This window comes from Martes martes (genome assembly GCF_963455335.1).
Source record: "Martes martes genome assembly, chromosome: 7".
Classification (NCBI taxonomy): Eukaryota; Metazoa; Chordata; class Mammalia; order Carnivora; family Mustelidae; genus Martes; species Martes martes.
The window spans coordinates 144,010,735-144,037,709 of NC_137894.1; the positions used below are offsets into that span (position 1 = coordinate 144,010,735).

Sequence of the window (26,975 nt, forward strand, 5' to 3'; positions counted from 1 at the left end):
CGTCTGGAACCTAGGCACAAACGAGGGGATACAAGACTCTGCTGGGCCCGTGCAGCTTCCCCTGCCCCTGGCTGGGACCAAGTCCAAAGGGCCTGGCCGGGTTGTCAGCTCGGGGGGGTGGTCATGTCCCCCGTGCCCATGCCTCTGAGCCTTGTGCCCCAAAGTCCACTGTCCACCAGGTCTGGGAAGGCCCAGACCTCTCCTCCGTGACCGGCCCCCCCAGAGACGGTGGCAGCCTTCCCCAGTCGAGCTCTCGGGCAAAGCCTCATGCGTCTCTGCCTGGCTGTCCCAGACCCGGCAGCCGGGAGGGAGAGACCAGCCGCCGGGAGGAGCAGAACTTACAGGCTCATGGGAAGGCAGTGGTGCAGGCGACCTGGTGGCCAGGAGGGCCCCACTGGTCCTGCACTCTGCCTCCTTCCAAGCGGCTGGGCCTCAGCGGCAGGACGGCTGACAGTGCCCGCGGCTGCTCCCTGCTGAGCCGGAGGAGTCCCAGCGCTGGGCGCCTACCTCAGGCCGCGTAACTGCTGTTGCCAGCGGCTGGGGGATCTGGGAGCGCGTTTCCTCTCTGCACACCTCCTAACACAGCGGCTACCCCTCTGGGGGCTGAGCACCCGCCCCCAGGAGAGCACAAGGTACTGGCCGGGACAAGACAGGGAGCCTTAGGGTCTTGGCCTCAGTTCGGTGGCTCTAAGCAGAGAGTGGGGCTGCCAGGGTTACGTGGCGCCCTGGGTGTAGACGTGGCTCTGGGGTCCGCAGGGCGGGTGCGGGCCACATTCTTGGCCACGTTTCCGGCCACACCAAGACCAGGCCTGGAGAGAGGTGCGGAGCCCTGCTGGGCACCAGGTCACCCAGCCAGGCCTAGTGGGGAAGGAAGTAGAGGACCTGGGGTGGGGGGGCGCTCAGGAGGGCTGGTGCACGCCCATGGACACAGATGTGTCTGCGTGACCACTCACTCCTGTGACAGCCGCCTCCCCTGGGCCCGCAGCGTCCCGTGAGCCCCCGAGGTCCCAGGTCAAGCCCGACCCTCAAGGTTCTGGGGGGTCTCCCGCGTCCCCATCTCCTCCGACTGGGCTCTAAGCAGGCTCAGAACAGCCCGCCCGGCCTTCTGCCTCCTGGCCCCGCAGCTGACCCTCTTCCCACCGTCGGTCTCTCCGGACCACATCCCGGGTCCTGGGCCTGTGTTCTGGTTCACGAGCTCTGTCCGCTGCAGGGCTCAGGGCGGCCGTCTGCATCTTCGTCGGGGACGGCGTCATTTCTGGAAGTCCGCGTGCTCTGTTCCAGATCTCCTCGGTGTTTTGGTTTTTTTTTTTCTTTTTTTTTAATGCTGAGAGAGTATCTGTTTCCCTGGGTTCCAAGGAGTCTGGCCCCTAAGCTCAAATACCAGCAGGGAGGCTTGGCCCTCCCGGCCGTGGCCTCTAGAGCAGTGGAGCCCGGGGACCGGGGGCAGGGATGCCCCGGAGCTGGCCACCGCCAAGAACAGCCAAAGGGTAGAAGGAGACGGGAAGTGGGCACCCACCCCGATCCCAGAGGCGCCGCGGCCGGGGTCCCACCACCAGGCTGAAGGGTGGCCCAGCTGGCGTGCGCACCCGTGGGAGACGGGGAGGTCCAGTCCGCCCCAGCGCCCGCTGACCCGTCGGGGGAGGGGCCCAGGCCTGCTTGTGAGGCCAGGTGGCCCGGGGACAGCCGGCGCCGTCAGTCCGCGTGCGTCCTGTGGGGTTTCCAAACTTCCGCACCGGTGCCTGCTTCCCTGGCCGCCGGCCCCTCAGAGGCTGGTGCGGAGGGCTCTGTGCGTCAGGGGCCGGGCCGGCAGCAGCCAGCTAGGAGCTGAGGCGGGGGGCTAGGTCCCGGCCCAGGCTCCAGTCTTGGCACAGGTGCCCATGGTCCTGCGCGGACAGCAGGCAGGGCAGGGACAGGTCCAGCGGCCACAGCCCAACCGTCTCTAGCGCGTGGAGATCGCTGGCACAGTGCCGGCTGGGGGGGGCCGGCGGCAGGCTCTGCCCGCAGCGAAGCACGGCCCATCGGGGCTGGGGAAGGCACCGCTCACGGGGCGGCTGGCTGTGGATGCGCCCCAGCTCCCGCCAGGAGCCATCTGAGGCCACGGGGTGGTGTTGGGACCCAGCGCCTCGGTGGAGGGTGGCCCACTCCTGGCCCTGCCGGCACACACGGCGATGCTGGCTGCTTCCCTTCAACACTCCGCCCGCAGGCCCAGGCCAAGCTTTGTTCCTTTTTCAACCCTGGGAGCACCTGTGACCCCTGCCTGGGCCGACCCCTGGCTGCACCTGACGCGCCAGGCGGGCTACTTCCAACGGCTCTGCTGGCAGTGCCGGGCACCCGGGTGTGGTTTGCGCCGTGGGGCCCGCTCCCTGACCTTGAACTGTGACTTCTGACACATTTAGAGATCTAGGACAAAAGCCACTCACGCTGACTTCGACCAGGCACCGAGGGGCCTGAGTTCCGTGTCTGGAGGGGTCGGGCCAAAGCCAAGCCTTCTCAGAGGCAGACGTCCCACCGGCTCATCCCACCTGATCCACGCAGGACGGGCCCCTGGAGGTAAGTGGGATGAGGCTTGCCACGACCCTGTCCCCTCCGGAGGGCAGGGTCTCCTGCAGACCTGGCCTCGCACGCGGCATAGGGGCGGACGGGCCAACTGGGCGGGCCTTCCGGAGACCGCTCCTCACGTGGCCCCCGGGGAACCGGTGACCGGACGGCTGTGGGACCCGTCCCCGCGCCGCAGGAAACACACGGCCCCTCACAGCCCACTCCCGGGCCGTCCGCAGTCGTGTCCTTCCGCTGCTGACCAACACCGGTCTTGGCTCTGCCCCTCGGTTTAGTGCCCGCCCGCTCCCTCGAGGGACAGCAAACAGCGCGAGCTCGGTGCGCGGCGGCATCCGGGTCAGTCTCCCGCGGCCCGCTGCCACGCCGCCGGCCAGCCACACCGACCCACACCGACGGCGGCCGCCAGCCTCGTGTTTTCATTCTCTCAAGGCTTGACTTGGGAATTTCCTAAAACTTCAAGAGCTTTTAATGCATAAGCAACTTCATATGGTTTTATAAAGCTTTTTCCTTTTTAGCAGTTTTATTGGGACCGCAGAGCACCTCCTCCCCCCGGCTTCCCGGAAAGCTTCCCCCAAGCCCGTGACAACCACACAGGACAGCGATGCGTTCACGTCCTCAGGCACCCGGGGGGACCATCTCCCCACCTGTGGCCGCCACGGCCACGTGGCCCGACGCGCGACCCGGCTCTCCACCCTGCCCACCTCCAGACGAGGACCAGCACCAAAGAGAACAAGGAAGGCCAAACGTTTAAGTTATTAAATCAAATATACAGAGTGATTCATTTAATATGTACATATTTACAAAAACGCACTTTCGCGAGGAGGGGGTCGGGGCCGGCAGGTGGGCAGCGGCCTGGAGCCCACGGACGCTGACAGTTGCGAGGGGAGGGTCTGTGTGAAGGCACTTGTCGCGAGCTTCGATTCTGCCCCCGTCCCGGGGAGAACAGAGCAGTCGGGAAGGGCACTTCCGGAAACACAGTTGAAAGATCTCTACGGCGGGCGCCCCAGGCGGGAGCGGGCCAGGACGGCGGGCGGCAGGGGCCGGCCAGCGAGCCGGCCGGCGTCTGCCCGTGGGCCCCTGCGAGGACCTCAGGCCCCGCTGACCACCGCAGGTGCCGCCGACAGCCACTGGCCGTGCCACACACCGCAGGTCCCACCGACAGCCTCGGGCCACATCGACGACCACAGGCCACACTGTCAACCACCGGTCCCACCAACACCACGGGCCACACCAGTAGCCTTGGGTTGTCCCACCAAACGCCACGGACCACACTGACAGCCACCGATCCCACCAATGCCACGGGCCACGCCAACGACCACAGGCCACTCCATCAGCCACGGGTCCCACCCGTGCCACGGGCCACACTGACAGCCACGGGTCCCAACAACACCACGGGCCACGCCAACAGCCAAGGGTCCCACTGGCTCTTTGGCCTGGAGTCACCGAGAACACCAAATGAGGACTAAGAAGGAAGATTCTGTAAACAGTGCACCACCGCGGGTGACAGACGACCCGGTGGGGACACAGACTCCCTCTGCTCTCTCCTGCCACACAGCGCGTGCGACACACAGAAACGTTACAAAAATAGCAAGTATCCGAGAATACTCCATTGTTCTCCGCCCGACAGTCATCGAATAATTTATACAAGGTTAAAGAAACGTAGAAAATAAACATTTGTTTTTGGTTTTTGGTGTTTTTTTACACAAAATAAAGAAACTATGCACACGGCCTCGGCCTCCTACGGCTGCGGGTGGTCCTGCGCCCCGGACCCGCCGCGGGCCGCCCTACTCCTTGCCGGCGCGGTGCGAGTCACTGACGGCCCTGACCGCTCGGTTGTCCACTTTGGGGCCTGAGGCCCAGCAGGCCGGCCTCGCGGGAGAGCAGCTGGGGTCTTTGGTGAATTTGTGCGAGAGGAACTTCTCGGCCTCCAGGCAGTCGCCCTCGCCGCGCCCGGGCTCCTCGTCCTCCTCCCCGCCGTCCCCGCGGCCCGCGGGCCCGGGCAGCGCTTCACCCGCCCTGCGCGGCGGGGGCGTGACGTTCTTGCACGGATAAAGCACGTCTTTGTGGCCCCCACACAGGCCGCCACCGCCCAGCCGCTCGATGGGGTTGCGGATGGGGTTGAGGGGGGCCCACTGGTTGTTGGCGCTCTCTTCCCGCGGCAGCCGGCTCCTCTCCCGCTCTTTCCTGCGTTTGCGGGTCCACCACACGCAGATGACCACACACGCCAGGCACAGCACGCTGAACACACCGCACAGCACCGGCACCAGCAGGCCTGGGGGGCCACGGACAGGTCGGCCGGGTGCGGGGACCGGGCACACGCCCAGGCCTGGGATGCCCGTCCTTTGGCTCCTGCCTGAGGGGGAGGGACCCAGGGGAGGGGCTGGGACAGCAGGTGCAGGGGGCAGCCCCCGGGAGGGGCAGGGCCCAGGAACTGGCAGCCCCTGGCACCTGCACTCAGCCTGGCCCCGTCCCTCTGAGCCTGAGCCACGTGTGCGGGAATGAGTCCCACTAGACCCAGGCCCCCTCGCTCACCCACGGAAGAGCCGCCCACGACGACCGTCTCCACTTTGACCTCGGTGACCGCCAAGAACAGCGAGCTGTTGCCGCGCTGGGTGATGGCTGCCACGATGGCGTGCGCGGCACTCTGGACCAGGCTGCTGTCGGGCAGGTCCCTCGCGGGGCTGAAGGACTACGGGGGAAGACACCACAGAGAGGCCCCGCTCGCCACAGGCGCCAGCACAGCCTGCCCGCCCCGTGCCCAGGCCGGGGAATGCCAACGCTGGCGGCTGCCAAGAGCGGTGCAGGTGGCTGGGGGCCCCGGGGCTTCTTGTGGGGGGACCGGCCAGAGGACAGGCCTGCAGCAGGCACGGCCCCAACCACACGGCCTCGCCCACCCTTCCTCCGGACCACCTGCACCCGGGACACGCATAGCTGTCCTTCCCAGGCAGGCGACCAGCCCCACTGGCCGCGCCCGAGGGCTCCAGGGTTCTGTCCACACACCCCGGCCCCGGTGCCCGCCTCTGCCTCCGTGGCCCAACAAGCCAACGGCGGCAAGCGGCCGGCGCCCTGAGGAGCCTCTTCTCCCGTCTCCCCCCGCCACGCCCTCCTCCCGTCCACTCTGGACCCCGGACCGTGGTCCTTCTCCGTGCTGCCACGGAGCCTCAACCACAGACCCTGGGGGGCCTCCCACAGCTCCAGAGACCCCCGTCCAGAGCGCTGGCCTCCACGGCCTCAGACCGTGGACAGGACGGGAGCCAAGTCCCGTGTCTCAGTCACCACTCGACCGACATCGCCTCCGAAATCCCCGGCCTGCGAGCCGGCCCTGGGCGGCTCCTGGCACCGGTTCGTGCCGCTGAGCCCGGCCTCCGAGGACCTCCCCTCCCGGTGCCTTCCCCCACACCCGTCACCTGCGGATCAGCTTTCCCTGCTCTCCGCCTGCTGCCCCGGACCTGTCCTTCATCATGACAGACGGGACAGGTGACCTGACCCAGCCCGGCCCCACCAGCCCCCAGTGAGGGCACAGAGTGTCCCGGACCCCCAAGGTACAGGCACACGGGAACAAAGTCCTGGGCCCATGGGTCACCCTTCGCCTCGGACCACCTAGGGACAAGCCTGGCCTGGGCCTTTGTCCCCAGCACCTCCCAAGAACAGAGACAGAACAGGACTCTGGAAAAGGGACGCGGGCAGAAGTGACGAGCCGTTCGCCCAGGACTCACCACAGCCACCTCCACCGTGCTGGCCCCCGAGGACGGCCGGTCACAGAGCAGCACGAGCAGGCGGTCCCGGGCCACTGCCCTTGTGGCTGGCAGGGCGCGGATCCCAGAGCAGATAGCGCCCACGGTGGTGCCCTGGGCGGGGACAAGCAGCACGTGAGTGGGGTCCTGGGGGCACGGACCCGAGGCGGCCCATCCTGCTGCTGGTCCCACAGGCACGTGGCAGGTCACAACTTAGGGCCCATGAGGAGGAGGCCAGGGATCGGGGGTCCAGGAGGGAGCTGACTTCCTAGCCCGCCCAGCAAGCAGACCGCCAGCCCGAGTCAGGGTGGGCGAGGCCTGGCGGTGCCCCACGGCCCCGTCCTCCTTCCCTGCCAGAGTGGGGAGCTACGTGCAGGCCCAAGGTGGGAGGGGTCCTCGCTGGTCCTCAGCCCTCCTCCCCAGACCCCGAGTGCACACGGGGCTCCCCCTCCCTCCTCCGGACCCCACAGGGCCCGACTCCCTGCACGGCCCCTCGGGCCCTCTGAGAAAGGCTGGCGGAGCTGCAGCCGGTCGGTGTGCCCGCCCTCCCAGACCACTCACCTGGGGCACTTGGTCGCGGTTGAAGTGCAGCGTGAGGCGGGCACAGTTGTTGTCCAGGTGGCTGGAGTGCGGCAGGCACAGGGTGCTGGGCAGCAGGGGCTCCTCAGTGCCACACTCCCCCCAGGCTGCACACGGCGGCTGCAGGCACTGGCCTGGGGCCTTCTCTCGGCACCGCTGTCCCGGTGGGCACTGGGCGCTCAAGGTGTCGGGCCGGCCAGCCAGCAGGCAAGGCCTGCGCCCACACCACACCTGGGTCAGGCACGCACACGGGACAGACGCGGGCGCACGCAGACGAAGACCCACGGACACACACGGGTGCCGTGCAGGAGAGAAAGACACGGCCGCGGTCAGCAAGGCCCAGAGCGCCCTGCCCCACCACGGCCTCCCAGGATGCACTCAGAATAAGCACGGGCCAGCCCTGGAGCGGGGTCGCCCCAAGAAGGAGCAGAGCAGGCAGAGCCCCGCGGGCAGCTTTGGGAGCCTCAGCAGGAGCCGTCGCCCCAGCTGCACGAGAGGAAGGGCCGGCTCCGGGGCACTCCTCCCAGCAGGCCCAGCAGAGGGGTGGACGCGGCTCCCGGCAGCCCCCCAGCGGCAGCCCCCGGGGCTCCCAGGCCAGGGGGGCGCTCCCCGTACCTTGCTGCAGTCCCGGCGGCCATCCACACAGCGGCAGCCGTTACAATCCTCCACCCAGGAGCTCCCGTGCGCGAAGGGCACCCCCTGCGACCAGCAGGGCCTCCCAAATCCAATCACTGTGGGGAGAGGGAGCGGGGGCGTCTGCAGGCCGGCCCAGAGGCCAGGTCCTCCCCACGCCCCTGGCAGCACGGTCCCCCTGGGGCCGGTGCCCCCGCCTACCATCCTGGCACCGGGGGCCGGCCCTGCCTGGCGGGCAGCTGCAGTGATAGCCGTCGATCTCGTCCACGCACGTGGCCCCGTAGGCGCAAGGCGAGGACTGGCACTCGTCGATGTCTGCGGAAGAAGTGGCTGGCTCAGGAGGCCGTGGGGGGGGCCGGTGCCCACACGCGGGGCCCAGGAGGACGCTCGGGCCAGGACAGGAGGCCCGTGCAAAGCGGTGGAGACCCTGCTGGCCCCGGTCTTGACCAGTATGTCCCTCGGGGGCTCTGCCACTGGTCAAGGGCGTTGATGAGCACCTGTCCCCGTCCTCCTCCACACGCCTCTGGCACGGGGCGTGCCAGGAGACCCTGGGGACCGCTGCTGTCACAGGGCCACCCCAGCTGAGCAGAGGGAACTGCTGGCAAGGCCCGGACACACGGGTGGGCTGGGCCCCGCGGCACCCCCCTCCCACCCCAGGACCCCCCGGGCCCCCTCACTGATGCGGCAGTCGGGACCCACGGCACCCCCCTCCCCGCCCAGGCCCCCGGGGCCCCTCACTGATGCGGCAGTCAGGACCCGCGAAGCCAGGGGCACACTCGCAGCGAAACCAGTTGATGCCGTCGACGCAGACGCCGCCGTTGTAGCTGCGGGGCAGAGAGCAGGTCTCAGGGAGGCCCCCCCGAAGGCCGAGCTCCCCGGGGTCAGCCGGCCTCCGGGGCTGCCACTCACCAAGGCAGGGGGTTGCAGTCGTTCGTATCTGTGCGCGAGAAGAGAGAGGAAGGTCGGCAACACCTCCACCGGCCCCACACACCCAGGGCCGGGCCTGGGCGCACCGTCTGTGCCAGCCCACTGACGCCGGGCGGGGAGGCTGAGGGTGGTGGGGCCCGGGGCAGCTAGCTCCAGGAGGACGTGTTGCTTTGGCAGACAGGTGCGGGGAGCAGGTCTAGGGGGCCGGGTCGTGAGGCCCGGGCTCCCGCCCCCTGGGCTGTCTCCCACCCCCCAGGGCCTCCCTCTGCAGTCCCCCACCCACAAGCTCACTGTGCGTGCAGGTGCGGCCCTCCCAGCCGTCCCGGCAGATGCAGGAGAACGAGTCCCCGCTGCCCACGCACGTGCCCCCGTTCACGCAGGGGTTGGGCAGGCAGCTGCTATTCTGGGCTGTGAAGGGGAGAGGGGAGGAGAGGGCCTTGTCGTCTGCCCGCGGGCCTGCGTGGGGCCTCTGTTGCAGATCCCGAGGTGCCACGGCAGACGGGACCAGGGGCGGGAGGCCGGCCGGGCGGTCGTGGGGCGCGGGGTGGGGGGAGTGTGGCGCCCGACCCGCCTCCCCCGCCCGTTCACCCACCGACGTTGCAAGTGCTGCCCTTCCAGCCCGGGGGACAGGCGCAGCGGAAGGTGTCCCCGCTGTCGTAGCACGTGCCGCCGTTGCTGCAGGTGTACGCGTCGCACTGGAACTCGCCTGTGGGCACATGGCTGCTCAGTACCCGTGCCCGCGGCGGCGGCGCCCGGTGCGCCAGGGCCCAGGGACACTCACGCGAGTGGCAGGTCTTGCCCTTCCAGCCGTCGTCGCACGCGCAGTAGAAGTCGTTGACCAGGTCGTAGCAGCGGCCGCGGCTGTGGCAGGGATCGGGAAGGCAGTCGTTGGGATCTGGGGGCGAGGACGCCGGTCAGCGGGGGTCGCCGGCGCTCGAGGTAGGGGCTTTGGGGGGGCAGGGGAGAGCAAGTAGGGCGGGGCCGGAGACACCTGCAGGGCCACCCCACACCCCCTGCCAGGTCCCTTTCGGCGCCAACTACCCAGAGCCGGGACCCACGGGGCACGGGACCCACGGGGCACGGGACCCACGGGGCGGCGCAGGCCCACTCACTGGTGTCGCAGAGCTCGCCCTCCCAGCCGCTGGGGCAGAAGCAGCGGAAGGCGTCCACCTCGTCGATGCACGTGCCCCCGTTGCGGCACGGCTGCCCCAGGCAGTCGTCGATGTCTGCGGGGAGGCGGGGTGAGCAGGGGGTCCCGGGCCCGCGCCCCGGCCCCGACCCGGCCCGGCCCGCGGCCACTCACTCTCATGGCAGTAGGCGCCCGTGAAGCCGCTGTCGCACGCGCAGGAGAAGTTGCCCCCGGGCAGGCTCACGCAGCGCCCGTGCGGGCCGCACACGCCGGGGGCCAGGCCGGCCGCCCCGGGCCCCGCCTCCGGCCCGCAGCCGTCAATCACTGCGCACACGGGGCGCGGTCAGGGCGCCCGGGTCGCCCCGCACCTGCCCCGACCCCACCCCAACCGCAGGCTCCGACTGCGGGCGCGCCCCCGCCCACGGCCCCGGCCCCCGGCTGCGGCCCGCCCCGCCCCGCAGGCCCCGCCCCGCCCGCGGGCCCCGCCCACCGCCGCGGGCCCCGCCCGCCTCTGCTGTCCCCGCCCACCGCCGCGGGCCCCGCCCACCTCTGCAGGCCCCGCCCGGGCACGGCTCCCTGGGCACCGAGCAGTTCTTGCCGCCCATGTCGTCGGGGCACGCGCAGTAGTAGTCGCCCTCCAGGCTGTAGCAGCGGGCCCCGTTCTGGCAGGGGCTGGGCTCGCACAAGTCCGCGTCTACCTGTGGGGCGGGGGCGTCCGTGAGGGCCCAGCCCCCCGCCTCGCCTGCGGCCCCTGCGAGGACCCCCGGAGGCCCAGGGCCCCCGCGCCGCCTGCACACCCAGGCCTCTGCCGCCAGAGCCTGCGGGACCGCCCATCCGAGGCTGTCCAGGCCCATCAGCTGGACGGAAACACCTGCAGGTCACCAGGCCCCTCCCACCCCCCTCTGCCGCGCTGGCCCTGCTTCCTCTGGCTCACCAGGCGGCATCCGGCCTTCGCCCTCCTGCTGGCGGGAAGGCCGGCTCCTTACCCCCTCCCCAACCAGCACAGCCGCCCTGGGCCCAGCCTGAGGGGCTTTCCCAAAAGTGTCACCAACCGGCTCCGCGGCTAGGGGAGGAACTTCTACCAAGGGCCCCAGGAAGCCTGTTGGTCAGGAGCCCTGCCCCTGGTGTCCTGTACCCCCCGAGGCCGGGGCAGGTCAGAGAAAGGTGGGGCTGTGAGGCGCCAAGGAGGAGGGACACACACCCCCTCAGGCACCCTGTCCCACCCCAGGGCCCCTCTTGGACGCACTCTAGTGCATCAAAGCCGTTCCGGCCCCCTGGGCAGCCAGCCCACCCCATCAGGAGGCACTTGTCATGACAAGAGGGACCTTGTGACCCTTCCCCTGCCCCCGCCCACCCGGGGCTCTGAGGCCAGGTCTCCATCCAGAAGGGAGCCCAGGATGCTCTGTATGGCCAACCCCAACTGCAGGCTGTCCCACTCACTGGGGTGGCCTGGGGATGACAGTGTGCCCTGCAGCTCCTGGGGCAGCAGCCTGAGCCTCACCTCGCACAGTGGCCCGGAGGTGCCCTTGGGGCAGTGGCAGCGGAAGCCGTCCACCAGGTCCTCGCAGAGGCCTCCATGACAGGGGTCGCTGGCACATGCGTTCAGCCGCACCTCGCAGTGCCGGCCGGCGAAGCCCCGCGGGCACACACACTGGTAGCCGGTGGTCAGGTCCTGGCGCAGGGGGAGGAAAGGCAGGGGATGGGGAAGGGGGCGGGGAGAAGGGGGGTGAGCGTCCAGAGGCCACCCCTCCCACCCCAGGGGCAGCCCCCGCCCCGTGGCCCTCCCCCACGCGGGCAGAGCAGGGGGACTGCGTCTTACCTTGCAGGTGCCACCATGCTGACACTGCCCCCGACAGTCGTTGATGTCTGGGGACAAGGGGCGGGGTCACAAAGGGGTCCTTGCGCCGCCCAGCCCCACCCCCTGCCGCCGGGCCCCCCCCATACTGACTGATATGGCAGTTGACGCCCTTCCAGCCCGGAATGCAATCACAGTAATAGCCACCAATCAGGTTTTTGCAAGAAAAAGCATTAAGGCACGGCTTCCCTTCACATTCATTGGCGTCTGCGGAGGAGACAAGGGGGAGCGATGGGGCTCAGCGCCCCCTGCTCGCACACCTGGCGCCCGCAGCCCCAGCAGCACCAGCAGCAGCCGCCACATGCCCGCAGCACACAGGCCATGCACGCGCCAGCCCCGCGGGACCCTTACCCAGCTGGCAGGTGGCCCCCACCCACTGCTCGGGGCAGACGCACTCGAAGCCGTCCACCTGGTCCACGCAGGTGCCTCCCGCCGCGCAGGGGTTGGAGGCGCACTCGTCGATGTCTGTGCAGGGACAGAGGGAGAGGCGTGGGGGCTGGGCCGCGGGGAAGGCGGCTGCGGGCCTGTCCCTCCTCCCCTGGCTACCAGGCGTCAACCACCCTGCCCCATCCCGGCTCCCAGAGGCCAGTCCGGAGCCCCCCATCTCGTGCGAGGGAGCACTCACCGAGCGCACAGGTGGGCCCGCTCCAGCCTGACGGGCAGCGGCACTCGAACCCGGAGGGCGCCTCGTGACAAGAGCCCCCGTTAGCACATGGGTTGGAGACGCAGGCGTGCTCAGCTGCGTGGGAACCAGAGGCGGGGGTGGGGGTTGGGTGTGTGGCAGCCCCGGCTCCCCACCTTCCCCGAGGCCCCAGGGTGGGGGTCAGGGAGGGCCTCCCACACCAAGAGGCCAGAGGCACGGGGCCCCCCGCCAGGCCGGCCAGCCACCAGCCCAAAGCCAGCGGCCGGCGGCCGACGTACCCCGCTCGCAGTTCTTGCCCGAGTAGCCGTCGGGGCAGGCGCAGTGGTACTGGTCAGGCTCGGCGTTGATGCACGTACCCCCGTTGACACAAGGGTGGTGGCTGCCACAGTAGTTGAGGTCTGGGGGCGAGGCAGGGTCTTCAGAGGCCCGCCCGCCCCCCACCGCCCGCCTTCCCCACGGGGCGCCGTGCTCCGGCTCGGCCGGCCGCCGCTACCTTTGTTACAGAGCAGGCCGCCCCAGTTGGTCTCACAGTTGCACTGCCAGGGGTCCACGCAGCTGCCGTGCACACAGCCGGGGTACGGGACACACTCGTCACAGAACCGCCCCTGCCAGCCGTAGCTGCACCTGCAGGAGGCCGGGAGTGTGAGGCCCGCGGCGGCCGGGGAGGCTCCAGGCTGGCTCCGGACGCGGGCGCAGAGTCTCACGGGCCACCCCCAGGGCTGGCGGCCCCAGCCTTTGAAGCGGAGCCGGCCCCGGGCCAGGCGGGGGTGACGGCACCCTCACGGGCACTTCCCGGCCGCTGGCCTCGGATGGCCGGTCGCAGCTGCCCAGCCACTCCTCCCTGAGCTATTTTGGGCCTCACCCTGGAGCAGGGCCCCAAGAGCGAGCGCCGAGAAAGGCAGGCCCTGCCGGGACCCCAGGAACGGGCGTGCCAGCTCCAGCTCGCCAGGTGCCACTGGCTGGGTCACGCCTGGAGAGGGCTCCGGGCTCAGCCCCCGCTCTGAGACCTCCGGCACCGTGTGCGACCTCACCTGGAACTCAAGGATAGGAACTCTCTCCCCACGGAGCCCTATCAGGGCGCCACCTCACAGATGGGGACACGGAGGCCCATAGCAAGTGCCCCACATGGGGCCGCTCCTGACCCAGGAAGAGCCACCCGTCCCTGGCAAATGGCCTAGAGAGGCTTCTTGGCTCCAAAGCCACGACCCCAAGGCCTGGCCCTGCCTCCAGAGATGGGCCAAGCCTCTCTCTGGGAAGTCCTTCAAGAGGCGAGACAGTCGGCTGGGGCACAAAGGGCACCCAGGCCACTCATGCAGGTCCCACTCCCAGTGGGGCAGGCTTTCCAAGGGCCCAGAGCTCAGCCTGACTCGGGGGCACTGCTGTCCCTCGTCCTGCAGCAGAATCCCCGGGGACCAGGAGGCTGCCCTCCGGGGACAGGGACAGGGCCCCTGGGGACCCCCTTCCTAGAACCAGAAGGTGCTGAGGAAAACAACTCCCCTCTCGCAAAGTCCCTTCCGTGCCGCCACCTGCCGCGCGAGCGTCCTTCTGTGAGCAGGGAGCCAACAGCCCCTTCCTGGGCTGCCCCGAGCCCCACGGCCAAGGGCTGCTGCCAGGCTGGGCAGCAGGCCACAGGGAAGCCCAGACTGGAACACGGGGCTCCAGTCTCCCGCCCAGACGTGCCTGGAGGGCCCGCGAGCACAGGAGCTGCACATCCCCCAGGGAACCCGCCCTCCAGGTGGTGTGAGGAGCCCACGGCTGGGTCACCCACCAGGACGCCATGAGGCCAAGCGCAGCACCCAGGCCCCGGCGGGCCCTGAGGATGTGCTCTCAGCCCTGGGTGGGGCAGCCCGCACCAGCCGCCCCCCCCAGCTTCTCTGGCCGCTCCAGAAGCCCAGGGAGGAGGCGGCAGGAAGGCAGGCCTATCTCCGCAGCGGCATCCGGTGGGGGTGTCCGGTCCTGAAACCTGAGCCCTGAGCCACCGGCGGCAGCTGGGCCTCCCCCACCGAGTGGGCGGGGCACACCTATGGCTCCTGGGGCCCCAGCAGCAGGGGAAGGGGAGCCAGGCGAGCCGCCTCCCTCCCGCCTCCCTCCCGCCTCCCTCCCGCCTCCCTCCCGCCCTGGCTGCTTAGGCCCGGCATGAGGGTGGTGCGGGCACTGGGGCAGCCGGCCACAGTGCGCCGCCGGGGACCCAGCCCCGCAGTGCTCACTGCCCGGGGTCCTGACCCCGTGGCCCCAGCTGCCCAGAGTCCCCAGGCTCATGCCCGTGACACAAATCAGAGAGCGAGGCTGCAAGGTACGGCTCTGTCCCAGGCAGCCAGCCAGTCTGGTACCCTCCTGTGCCAACCAGGATTGACGCCTGGGTGTGCGTGCCCCCCAAGACGAGAAGCAGCCCTGGGCCAGGCTCCCACCCACCAGGGGCCCCCTTACCCCGGCTGTGCTGCCTGCACCACCCAGAGGCCCACTCAACGTGTCTGAGATGCGTACGAAGGACGAGTCGGGGATCCCCTCCCCTCTTCCAACCTCTGCCCTCGCAGGGGAAGCCTGCCTCTGCCTCCCTGCCCCGGGGCTGGCCGGGCGGCTCCTCGTGCCACCTCCCGGGCCAGAGCCACCACAGGACACGCAGAGGGGTCCCCACCCCTCCCTTCCTGTCTCCTGAGCTGGCCAGCTCCCAAACCAGCACGGGCTGCCCCCGGACAAGTTACTTGGGCTCACTGTCCTTGCCGGGAGACACTCAGGACAGCAACCCGCCCCCCAGGGTGAGGTTCCGGGGCCCACGAGCCCGCTGCTGGGGCAGCGCTTCTTTTGCACCCCCCCAGCCCGGCGACAGGTTGCAGCCGCTCCGAAGGACTCGGGGAGAGCCTCCACCCGGAGCCCCGGCCCCCAGGCCATCCTTGTGCATCCCTGGAGCCCACCCTGGCTTCCACGCCGCCCAGCACCTCCAGCTGCCCTGCTCCCCTGTCCCCGACACGGGCAACAAGCTCACCTGCAGCTCCCGTGCCCCCAGCGCCCCCCACCCAGGCCCTGCTCTAGGTCTGCAGTGGTTCCCTGCCTACAGGAGCCATCCAGAGCTCTCCCTGTCCGGGGGCCCTGACCAGCACCCAGTCCAGCTTCCTCATTCCTGGATCCCCACGACCCCCTGCCCGTCCCGTGTCCTCTCCCGGTGACACCATGACTCCCGGCTCATCCTGTGTCCTCTCCCAGTGTCCCTATGACCCCCAGCCAGTCCCTGTCCTCTCCCCATGACCCCACGACCCCCAACCTATCCTGTGTCCTCTCCTGGTGTCCTTATGACCCCCAGCTGGTCCCTATCCTCCCCCCATGACCGTGCGACCCCTGGCCCATCCTGTGTCCTCTCCCCGTGACCCTACGACCCCCGGCCCATCCCGTGTCATCTCCCAGTGACCCCACAACCCCCGTCCTGTCCCATGTCCTCTCCTGGTGACCCTACGACCCCCGACCCGGCCATGTGCTTTGGGTCACACCAATCCTCTTCTTTGTTTCTCCCAGAACCGAAGAGACGTCAGTGACCCCCTCCCCCATATCACCTCCCTTCCTCTGCCCTGCCTGCTCTGCCCGAGGCCAGAGCTCTGCTCTTCAGGGGTCCAGCAGCAGACGTGGGGTCCTTCCTGCCCCAGCTCTCCTTCCCAGCCCTTCTTCAAGCCCACTCCAGGGGGCACCTGGGTGGCTCAGTGGGTTAAGCCTCTGCCTTCAGCTCGGGTCATGATCCCAGGGTCCTGGGATCGAGCCCCACGTCGGGCTCTCTGCTGGGCAGGGAGCCTGCCTCCCCCCTTCTCCGCCTGCCTCTCTGCCTACTTGTGATTTCTGTCTGTCAAATAAATAAATAAAACCTTAAAAAAATCCACTCCAGGATGCCTGTGGGGCCCACCCACCCCCTGTCTCCTGCTGGTCCTCGCCCGCCACCTCCCAGCCCTGCAGCGGCCTCCCACTTGGCTCTTCCCACACAGCAGCTGCCCTGGTCCTTCTATCCAGCCTCGCCCCACCCCAGCCCCCCCAGCGCCCCTCTTCTTTCCCATGTCCCACTCCCACACTCAGCCTCTCTCCATGCCCACCCATGCCCTTGGTGCCTCCTGCGCTCTGGGCACCAGTCCTTGGCCAGCTCCTGGCCCCAGAGTTAGGTGGGATCGCCCCGGCCACCTCCCCGGCCCGCTGTCCCGCAGAAGCGCCCTGCACAGCCGTCCCACTCAGCCATGGGGCCCAGGGTGCGTGCGGGGGTGTGCGGGGGAGCCGGCTGGGGGGCCCCCCGAGGGCAGGAGGGCCACTCACCTGCACTCGCCGGGCACGGCGCAGCCCCCGTGGAGCAGGTCGCAGCCTTGCTTGCACACGGCTGGAACAGAGACGCGCGTGAGGCCGCGGAGCCCCGGGGGCCGGTGCGCCAGCCCCCCTCGCGCCCCCTCGCGCCCCCTCGCGCCCCGGCCCGGCCGCTCACCCTCTCTGCACTCCTTGCCCATCCAGCCGTCCATGCAGGCCTTGTTGCCGTACTGGTCGCAGGTGTAGTGGCCGAAGAAGTCGTTGCGCGGCCGGCAGAACTTGTTGCACGTGGTGCCGTAGTAGTTCTCGTCGCAGCGCACGCGGATGCGCAGCTCCAGGTGGGCCACGTGGCCGCTGAAGTGCAGGCTCTTCCAGCGGTCCTCGGGGTTGATCATGCCCGCGTGCGACACCCGCTCGATCAGCAGCTCCTCTTGGGGGGGCGGCAGAGTCAGCCGGGCCGAGGCCGCCTGCCCGGGGAGCCGGGGGGGCAGCGGGGACACTGGCCGGGCCGCCGGGGGATGGGGCGGGGGGCCGGGGCCGCAGCTCCGTGAGGCTGCCCTCCCTCTCCCTCTGTCCGCAGGGTCGCCCCCAGCAGCGAGCGCGGCTCCCCGGCCCGGGACGAGCCTTCTCTCGTCCTGAGACGCGCGTGGGCCCGGAGCTCGAGCAGCGCGGCCTCGCGGCAGAGGACCCCACCGGGCCCGGGGGGCCGAGCGGGCAGGTTGACCACCCTGGGCACAGTGGCTCGCGAAACCCTGCCCCCAGCCCCGTACCCGTCTGCGCCGTTCCCCGCTCCACGGCCCGGGGACGCCGGGCGTATCAGCCTCCGCAGCTCTAAGCTGGGGACATCGCCCACTCCGGCCTCTCCAGACACGGCCTCATACCCTCTCCCCTCCCCCAGAGCCCGTCTGCCCAAAGTGCCCCGCCAGCCTGTCCCTGTACCCGCCTGGTCCCCTCTGAGCACTGCCCCCAGCTCGGCCCCTCCAGACCCCAGCATCCTCATCGGCGGGGCCCGGGGCTCAGCCTGCCTCGGCACCCTGGTGACACCGCCCTCGACCACGGAGCAGCCACCCCCACAGGGGCCCCTCTGTGCTGCCAGCACCCCCCAACCAAGGTCTAGCCCAGCAGCAAGCCCTGTGCCTCCACGTGGACTCCGCCGTGGCCAGAGGCCCATTCCCCCCGAGGCTGCCCCTGGGCCCAGCACCCCACCACCTGCGGGATTCACAGCCGCGTCCGCACCAGCCTCCATCCCCGGCCTCCAGCGCATCCTGCGTGCAGCAGCCCGAGCCCTCCAGCATCCAGGGAAAAGCCAGCGTCCTCACGGGGGCCCACACGGCCTCCACCCCCTGACCTGGCCTCACTAACCTCACCGCTCCCTCACCGCATGAGCCCATGCTGCTCGCACACACGGCTCGCTGCCCTGCCCCTCCTGCTTTGTCCACGGACACAGCCCCTGCCTTGTCACCGCAGGGCCCAAAGACTCCGTGCGCGGGCTGGCCAGCTAGCACGTGAGCCTCAGGGAGGGGCCCTCAAGCCCCATCCAGGACAGGCAGGCAGAGAAGGGGCCACGGAGGCAGAGCGAGCCTCTCGGGGGCGCTCAGGCCACCACGTGCCTGACGCGGCCTCAGGAGAACATGCTCATCAGGAGAACGGCACGACTGAAACCAAGACAGGGGGAGGACACATGCACAGCTCCGCAGGTCACACACGGCAGAGCTTCCTAGCAGCCAGGGCAAAGGGAAACAGCGCACTAGATCCTTGGGGGTGGGGCAGCCTTCCTGGACCGGGGCCCTTGTTTCCAGCAGGCAAAGGACCAGGAATCTGGCCACAGGCATCTCTCTGGCTAATGGGGCTCAGCCTCCCTGTGCCCTGGGGGGCACCCCACAGGCAGCCACCCGCCCCAGCCACCCAGCTCCCAGCAAACTCACCATCTGGGGTGGTGTCGTTGTCCCAGTCCCAGGCCTCCACAATGAGGGTGAAGGAGCGCTGCACACACGGAACGGGCAGTGAGGAACCAGCCGCCCCCCTGCCCCCCACCCTACCGCATCCCAGCCTTGGCCACCGCCCCTCCCCTGTGCCCCCAAGCCTGTCCCTGGCTTAGTGGGGGTCCGTCCTCTGCACCCACCACCACCTCACCCCTCTGCCTGGAGCAGCAGCCTCGTGCTCTAGCCCAAGAAACCCCAAAATGACCCAGAGGAGGAAGGCTGTGCCTCCAGGTCATGAAGGCTCTGGGGACTTGAGCTCCTGCGATCCCAGCGGCCCACACCCAGCCGGCTGGACCGGCTTGATCGGCATGAGAAAAGGGAGAGGGACCCGGGCAGAGCGGTGGGCTGAGGCCTGGCACAGCCCAAGTGAGTGGCCCCACACCAGGGTCCCCTGGGTCACCCCCCACATCTGGGGGGAACGCCCCCAGGCCCCTCACTGGGGCCTGTCACACATGAGGTCCTACTGCTAGCAGAGGCCCAAGAGGACCAACGGCCTGTCACCACCCCAGCTTCCCCCCACCAGGCCCTGGGGATGGAGGACGGAAGGCACAGCCCCCGCAAAGCCCCCAGGCTAGAGCAGGTGCCCAGTGCAACACACACAGGCCACAAGCCCGCCTCCTCCTAAGGACAGAAGGAGCAGGGAGGGGCCCTGGCTGCACAGATGGGGAAACCGAGGCCCAGGGACTGCCCATGGCTGCCCCCCACACTCCCTCCTCCCAGGATGATGTGGCGGGCTAGTGTCACCCAGCAACCTCAGAACCCACCCGCCCCACAGAGTAACCAGAGCCAGCAAGCGGCCCCACCCTTGTCACCCCGGGCCACAAGCTCCAGCAGGAGGGGAGGCCCAGCTCGCCTGGCCAGGACCTCCCGGGGCTCCCCGACGCGAGCCGCTCCGCACTTCAGCCCAGCCGTGAGCATGCTGGCCACCCCTCCCTCCGGCCCTGATGCCCTGGTTTGGGGGCCCACGGCACAGGGCCACCTCTGTGGTCCCAGGCTGGCTGGCCTCCCCCCAAAAGGGGGGACCGCACCGGCGAGGCCAGCCTCACCCCCGCCCTCGGCACCCCCGTCTCCTGGACCTGCAGAATGGCCGTGCCGGGGAGAACACCCTTCACAGCCAAGCACCGAGGGCTATCCCCCGAGCGCGCGCACCCCAGCCTTTGGGTCCCGCCCTTGGCACACAGCTGCCACAGACAGGCCGCGGCCTCCCTGGACCCCGGCCCCACTCCCACCACCTCCAGGGCCTCAAGCACGGCCCTACCTTAGGGACCCTCTCCTTGACCCCTCCGCAAGCCTGCGACTGTTGCTGCGGCGAGACAGCGCCAGGACACACTGGCCCACCCACAGGGCTGTGTGCCTTATGCACCCTCCTGACCCTGCCCTGAGCACAGCCCCTCAGACGCCCCAGGAAGACCCACAGGACCTCATGCCCACCCCCGAGCACAGACAGGAACCCTTCTAGAACACTCCCTGCCATGTCGGGCTGTCTCCAGGCTCTCAGTCCCCCTTCTTGAGTCTCCCATAAATGCACTCCCCACGGCCACCACCTGGCCAGCTCCCTATAGCCAGTGGGGCCTCCACACCCCTGCCCACAGGAGCCCCGACATCCCCCAGGGCTCTGTGTTTTCCCCAAGGTTCAGAACCCCCTCGGGGCTCCCCATGGCTCCCACCCTCCTTGCAGCCCCCCAGCCCCTGCTGTGCCCGCATCTCAGCCTGCCCACCCTGTCCCAGGGCCTTTGCACACACGGCTCCCTCCGTCTGCCAAGAATGCTACTCTCAGGCCAGCCTTCCCCTGGCCATTCCTAGTCCTGCTGACAGCTGGAAGGCCCGCCCAGCTCCTTCCCAGGCCCCACTCCGTCCACTCACTCGTGGAGCAAGCACCAGGCGTGGCTCTGCCACTAGCAGATGGGTCAGCGGGGACCTGGGGGGGGCGGGGCTGCTCTAAACAGGGGTGGGGCCGGGCCTTGGAGAGGGAGGCCTTGAGATGGGGAAAGCACTCGAAACAGCACCGCAGGCCCGCGGGGCTGGAGGAGCGTGGCACGAGGACAGAAGGAGCGGGCTCGGACGGCGCGTGGTCGCCAAGGCAGAGCTGAGCAGGGGCTGCTGGCGGGTCCGGGAGGCCTGAGACTGGCCCCTGTGCAGAGTGGGCCGCGAGGGCGGGCGTGGAGGGCGCCAGCAAGACAAGCACCTGGGCTCAAGCAGGGCGAGCAGGGAGCGCCTCGCCAGCCACTCAGGTAGGGTTACCACCGCCTCTATCCGCGCCCCGGGGTCCAGTTACCCGTGCCCCCACCCGCCCACCCGAAAGGGCCCAGCGCCCGCCAGCTGGGCTCCCCGCACTCGCAGCGCAGGGAGCCACCCAGAGAGAACCTGAGCCGGCAGGTGCACCTCCCCCCGCGCCGGGCCTCCTCCCCTCCTACAGGCCAGCCCCCAAGACTCAGTGTCCCCAACCGAACAGCGAGCTCTCGTCCCCGTGCCTCCCGACTTGCGACCGCTGGCCAGGACAGGCTTTTGTCAACCCCAAGTTCCCAGAGGGCTGGAGAGGCAATGGGCCTGGGCTGGAGGCCTCCTGGGTGCCCTGAGGCTCCAGGGCTGGGGCAGAGGCAAGGAGAGCCGGGCGGGGACGGCTGAGGACCTCCCCAGCACGCGCACGGAGGAGCCCCAGTCCCCCGCCTCCGCTGGGCCGCCCGCCTGCCCGATGCTGAGCGGCCCACCTGGCGAACTGGCCCGAGTCCCTGGACGCCCGGCCACGCCTCTTCCGGAAGGACTGTCCTGACCCACCCGCACCTCAAGGGCGGACCCCGCAGCCCGACCACCTGACCACCTTCTCCCCAGCCCAGACCCCCCAGGCCAGGTCCGCACACTTCGTCTGATCCTACACAGGAACACGGCGCAGCAGCCCAAAGACACACGAATGGTCCCGGGCGGATCTGGAACCTACGCTGCACGCCCCAGGGCCAAGGAGGCCCAGCACAGCCCCCGGGGCCACCGCCCGAGTCCACGGGCTCCAACCTGGTTTCGTCCCATGGCACCCCACGTCCGCAGCCCAGCCCCCCGCGGGGCAGAGTGCGGTGCCGTGCCGGGCGCCAGGAGCTCTAAGCACAGATACATTTCCTGAAACCTGAGCCTTGGAGAAGCCGGGGCCTCTGCCGCCATTGTCCCCAGGGAGAGGGAGGGGGCCACCTCTCCCCAAGGCTCAGGAGGAGGAAGGGATCACAAGTCCACCCCACACAGGAACCCAGACACCCACACTGCACACCAGAGAGCAGCCAGGGCCTTGCCGGGTGGTCCACCCTCAGCCCAGGGTCTCCCCACGTCTTGTCTCCCCACGCCTCGTCACTGGGCCTCGTAGGACCCCTCGAGCGAAGCCCACGATCTGCTGATACTACACATACCTTCCTTACCCGGAGTGTGCTCGCCCGGGGATCTGGGGATGGGGACCCCAGCTCAACCTGGAGATTAGAGATGCTTGTCACCCGGCCTGGCTCCCTGAGAGCCCCTTCATTGGGCCAGACCGCCCCCCCGGCAACCCCATCTGGGTTACCACAGAACAGCTGACGGAGACCCGGAAAACCACAGTCCGTCCCGCGATGCCCCCGCCACAGACCCTGCAGCAGTGCCGGCCGACTGCAGCCTGCATCCCCAGACCACCCCTAAGCCCAAGGACAAGGCCTCCGGTCCGCAGACAAGCGCTCCCCTGGCTGGGGCCGCCCTCCCAGTTCTGCCCCGCTGTCCCCACACCACAGCCACAAACAAGACTCCTGACTCCAAGCAGGCGACAAGGTGCAGAGCGGGGTGAGGCCGGCTGAGCCTCGGCCAGCCAGGACTCCCGGCCCCTCCCGCGGTGCGGGAAGGACACACGTGGGGGGCCCCGGCGTGCTCCGGGGTCGGGGCTGGGGTGGGGGCCGGGGCCCACCCAGCCCTGTGCTCCTCAGGAGGGGCGGGGAGCACAGGCAGGACGGTGTCTCACACCACCAAGGGCAGCTCAGGCGCCCCCGGCCACAGACGCCAGCCCGGCCCATCTTGGGGGGACACCCGCAGCTGACAAGCGCCCGTGGCCTCCAGCCACAACAGAGTCAGGCCCCATGCTCAGCACCCACCACATCCTCCCTAACTGGCCCACGACCCCACACACAGCCCGGAGCAGGCTGCGGCCCCTCAGGGACGCTGGCCTCCCACGGGGCGCCGGGGGCGAGGAGATGCCGCAGGCCGGGCAGTCAGCCTGCGGGCTCCCCCAAGCCCGAGCCTGCACCCTGCGGCGCGGCTCCCTTCATGAGATCCTCTCACGGCCCCATTTCACAGACAGAAAAGCGGGGCCCCAGAACCTGCTGTGGCCCGAGATCTCAGCTGGCGGCCCTGTCGGGGTCTGTCCACACACGCACAGCCCTCCCCTAGGGCCCACAGTGCACATGACAATGGACACCTAGGGGTGGGGTCCCGGGTACCACGGCCTGGCCCAGGGAGGAAAGGGTGCACCTCCCGCTGGCCCCCCCTCAGGACGGGGCCCCGGCTGCTACAGGACCCCTCCGTCAGCCAGCCCCTCTGAGTTCAGCACCCACAAGGCCCCTCCAGACCTCCACCGGCTACCTACCACACCCAGAGAAAGCACGCACGCGGACACACGCACACAGAGGCGTGCACACGCATGCACACACATGAACACACGCACGTGCACACACACGACCAGACGGGGTCTCCATCCCGTCAACTATCAGCTAGGCACCTGGGCCAATGAGGGGGTCACTGAATCCTGGGGGGCCAGGGGGAGGCACGGGGCATCTGTGAGGCAGGGGAGGAGATGAGCAGGAGCTCTACCCTGACCTCTCCGCACCCCAAACCCGGGGCCCACTCCTCTCCCGACACGGAGCCTGACCCCAGCCCGAAACGAAACACCGAAGACAGCGCAGCCCGTGCAACCCGCTCACGGCGCGGGAGGGTTCAGGACCGGCCAACGGCAACTCGAGGGGCGTGCGGGGGAGCAGAGCCCAGACTAGCTCCCCGGCCTCCTGCCGCCAGGGGCCCAGGCAGGGCGGAAGAGGGGCCACTTCCCACACCCTCCCGCGGTGCCCCCCTTCCCCCTCCGGCCACTATCGAGGCCCTCCTCACACCACCTACTCCCAGGAGCCCCAGAGTGCAAGCTGCTCCCTGGCCGGAGCCCCCCCACCCCCACCCTCCCCAAGGAAGGCCAAACGCGGTTTCCAACGCGCCCCAGCTCACGGGACGGAGCTGGACTTGCAGCAAACCAAGGCCGCGTGGCCGCGGGGAGCGGAAATACCAGGACGCTGGCATCACAGGCCAGCCGGGCACCCAGCAGCCGGGATGCACTGCCGGCGGGCGGCAGAGAGAGAGAAGCTGTCCCCCAAAACAGGCAGCCGCCCCGCCGCCCTGGCCGCCGGAGCCCGAGCCCCCTCCTGGGGAAGCAGCTCACGGCAGGACAAGAAGAGGTCCCAAGGGCGGCTGCCCAGAAGAGCAGGACGACTCCAGGGCTCCCGGGAAGGCGAGGGCCTGCCCTGTCCCGTTCCAAACCAGGCCAGCCCATGGGGCCAAGAGCCGTGAGGGGCATGCGTTGGCCCCGCCGCATTCCTCCCAGGCCTCCCTGCCCCCACCCCGGCCGGTGCCAGCTCGAGCAGAAAACTCATCCTCAGGTAGTGCTCTGGAGTGCGCTGGCTCGGGCCCAAGTGCGGATGACAGGCTGCGGGCTCTGCTCAGACCTGCCTGCCCCGCTGTGAGGACGAGGGGGCTGAGCTTATCGTAACGGCCTGGGGCCCTCCCAGGCCTGCCTCTGCCTCCTCCGTCAGGGACGTCTTTCCCACCCAAGGCCCGGAGGTCAAGGGAGACCCCAGAGGCCAGTCAGACAGGCAGGGGCGCTGCCCTGTCTCGAGGGGGCCCTGGCCATCCTCCCAGAGCTCGGAGCGCCGAGAGGAGCAAGGGTGGGGCAGCGCGCAAGACCACCTGGTCTGAGCTTAGGAAAGAGCATCAGCACAAGACCCAGAGCCCAGGGCAGGGCAGGGGGCCCAGCCCTCCATGGGGTGGGTCCTCCCGGCCCCACCCCGGCCAGCTTGGCCAGCTCAACTCCCCGCCTCTCCTGGGCCCAGGGTACCAGGCGGACACATTCCTGGTGCCCTTCACCAGCCCCTCCAGCCAGAAGTCCTCGCTCAGAAGGCCGGGCGGCCAACCCCCGCAGCACCCTAGTCCAGCCCCCCCTGCTCACAGATCTTCTCCCAAGCCCACCGTAGCTGTCCCTGGCCAGTTCCTGCATCCGGGGGTACCTCTCCGGGTCGTCTGTCATTTCTGCCCCACCCAGGACCGCCGCAGGGACCTCGAGTGGGGGGAGGGGCAGGCTCCGCTTCAGAAAGCTGCCGAGCTCGGGCATGGGTTGAGGTAGGCCCACCCAGCTGCTTGGGCACATCCCCTGCCTGCCCCAGGGCAGTCCAGAGGGCTGGGCCCCATCCCTCCCAGCAGGCCCAAGCCCAGGGTTCCTGCCTGCCCGGTGTGCTCTACCCCCCCGCCCCCACCTCAAAAGAAGGACAAACAAAACCAAAAGCCCACGAACGGATGATGCCACAGAAGATCACACCAGGGCCACCTCCTCCCCGGGGTGCGGCGGGGGGAGGAGGAGGGAGGGTCCCGGGCCAGCAGCAAGGGCTGCGCCAACGCTCCCACGTTGGGTCCTCGGGGCCCAGGTCCCCGGGCGCCAGACCGGGCTGCCCCCCACCTCCACCCTCGGGCATCCAGGAAACGGCAGGGCGGGCGGAGGCTGGCCACGGGCCCGGGGCGGCTCCGCCAGGGCCTGCCCCAGACCAGCCCCAGCACGCGCGGCGCACATGCCTCCGCGGCCTGCCCGGGCCCGGGGCGCCGCGCCGCGCCTCGCCTCCCCCCCGCCCGCCCCAAGACAGACACGCGCAAGGAGACGCAGGCACACGCCGCAGGCCGCCGCGCACGCGGGCCGCGGCCACCCCCCGCCGCCCCGCCCCGCCCCTGCCGCGACCCCCGCGCGCCCACGTGGCCAGGCGCGGACCGAGCCCCGCGGAGCACGCGCCCCGGGCCGGCCCCGCCGCGCGGCGCCCCCTGCCGGCCCCGCCCCGCCCGGGTGCGCGCAGTCGGCACGCAGGGCCGCGCCGCAGGTGCCGAGGGGCGGCGGGCGCCGGGGGAGGGGAGGGGGCACGTACCGGCCAGGCGAACTGGAAGGGGATGACGACGAGGCCGGGGTCCTGGTCGCCTCCGGCCCGGGCCCGCGCCCGCGCCCGGTCCCCCGCGGCGCCCGCCGGCGGCAGGTAGAAGGAGTTGCCGCCCAGCACGGGCGTGGCGCCGTGGCCGTAGCTGCAGGGCCCCGTGGGCGTCACCTTGGCCTGGTACTCCTTGAGGCACACGCGCACGTACGTGTCGCACTCGTCGTGGCCGCAGCCCCCCGCGCGCGCCGTCCGGCCGTCGCCGTCACAGCAGGCGCCGCTCAGCAGCTCCCCGTTCGCGTTCCGCAGCGCGCTCAGCTGCAGCTCGAAATAGCCCATGGGCCGCGCCGCCTAAAAATAAGGCAGAGCGAGAGCGCGTGGAGGCGCGGGCCGGGGTCGGGCGGCCGGGCGCGGGCGCGGGCGCGGGCGCGGGCGCGGGGGGACCCGCCCGAGCCCCCGCCGCGGCGCGCAGCCTCGAGGGCCGCGAGCGGCGGCGCCCGCGGCGGCGCTGCCCGGCCCCGAGGGGCGGCCCGGTGCGCCCCGTCCGCGCCCCCCGCTCACCTGCACGCAGAGCGCCAGCAGCAGCAGCAGCCTCCGGGGCGGGCGCCCCCGGCCCCGCGCCCGCATCGCCGCCCCGGCCCGCGCCGGCTCCCCCAGCGCCCGCCCGCCCGCCCTCCGAGCGCCGGCAGCGGCGGCAGCGGCGGCGGCGGCGGCGGCAGAGGCGGCGGCGGCGGCGGCGGGCGGGGTCGGGCGGCGATGCGGGCGCCGGCCTGGACGCGGGCCTGGGCGGCGGGCGCGCGGGGCGGCGGCGGCTCGGGCGCGCAGGCGGCCGCTCTCCGGCCCGGCTCGCTCCCTCGCGGCGGCGGCGGCGGCACCGGCGGCGGCGGCGGCGGCGGCGGCGGCGGCGGGTCCCGGCCTCGGCTCTGCGCGCCCGCGCTCCCGGCGCCCGCAGCCAACAAGTTCGGGACGAGACTGACAGCTCGCTCGCCCATTCGTCACCCGCGTACCTGCATATGCATGAGGGGGCGGGGCCGCGCCGCGGGGTGGGGCCGCGGGCCGGGGGCGCCGGGCTTTAAAGGCGGCGGAGGGCGCTCCTGCCCGCGCCCGGACCCGGCGCGCGCTCCGCCGGGGCCCCGGGCGGCGGGGGTTCCGCCACGCCCCCGCCCCGGCCAGCGTGCGGGGGCCGGCGCGGCCGAGCGGCCTCCCCTCGCGCGCGCCCCGCCGGGTGTCGGCGGCCGGGGGTGGGGCGCCCCTGAGGTCACCGCCGAGGTCCCCTCCCATCAGTGCGCCGCCGCCGCCGCCGCCGCTCCCCGCCGTCCCGGGGGAGAAGCCGCCTCCGGCACAGATCAGGGCCGTGCCCCGACGCGGGGTGGGCGCGGCCTGGACCCCTCCCGGGGGAAGCCCCCCCCGCGCCGCCCCCCCGCCTCCGCGCCGGCCGCAGGGGGCGCTGCTCGGCGCCCACACCCCTGCCCGCCCGCCGCAGGGCCCGCGAGTCGGGCCGCCCG

General features: G+C 70.6%; 1 protein-coding gene across 2 annotated transcripts; it reads right to left on the minus strand.

The window, feature by feature from the left end:
- Positions 1-1,326: 1,326 nt before the first annotated feature.
- On the minus strand, positions 1,327-26,097 carry JAG2 (jagged canonical Notch ligand 2; the record flags this gene model as incomplete). 2 transcript variants are annotated; one of them, XM_080809184.1, is made up of 26 exons in its annotated part: positions 1,327-4,828; positions 5,089-5,245; positions 6,273-6,404; positions 6,852-7,100; positions 7,485-7,600; positions 7,704-7,817; positions 8,241-8,326; positions 8,412-8,439; positions 8,721-8,837; positions 9,022-9,135; positions 9,211-9,324; positions 9,542-9,655; positions 9,733-9,882; positions 10,106-10,256; positions 11,060-11,230; positions 11,378-11,424; positions 11,507-11,620; positions 11,765-11,878; positions 12,039-12,152; positions 12,335-12,454; positions 12,550-12,680; positions 16,341-16,401; positions 16,504-16,755; positions 18,251-18,308; positions 25,471-25,821; positions 26,032-26,097. In XM_080809184.1, 26 exons carry the CDS (start codon positions 26,095-26,097, stop codon positions 4,341-4,343), a joined length of 3,729 nt encoding a protein of 1,242 aa, XP_080665310.1. In that variant the 3' UTR covers positions 1,327-4,340. The 2 variants fall into 2 exon arrangements, with proteins under 2 accessions (XP_080665310.1, XP_080665311.1); XM_080809185.1 differs by lacking the exon at positions 11,507-11,620.
- Positions 26,098-26,975: the final 878 nt, after the last annotated feature.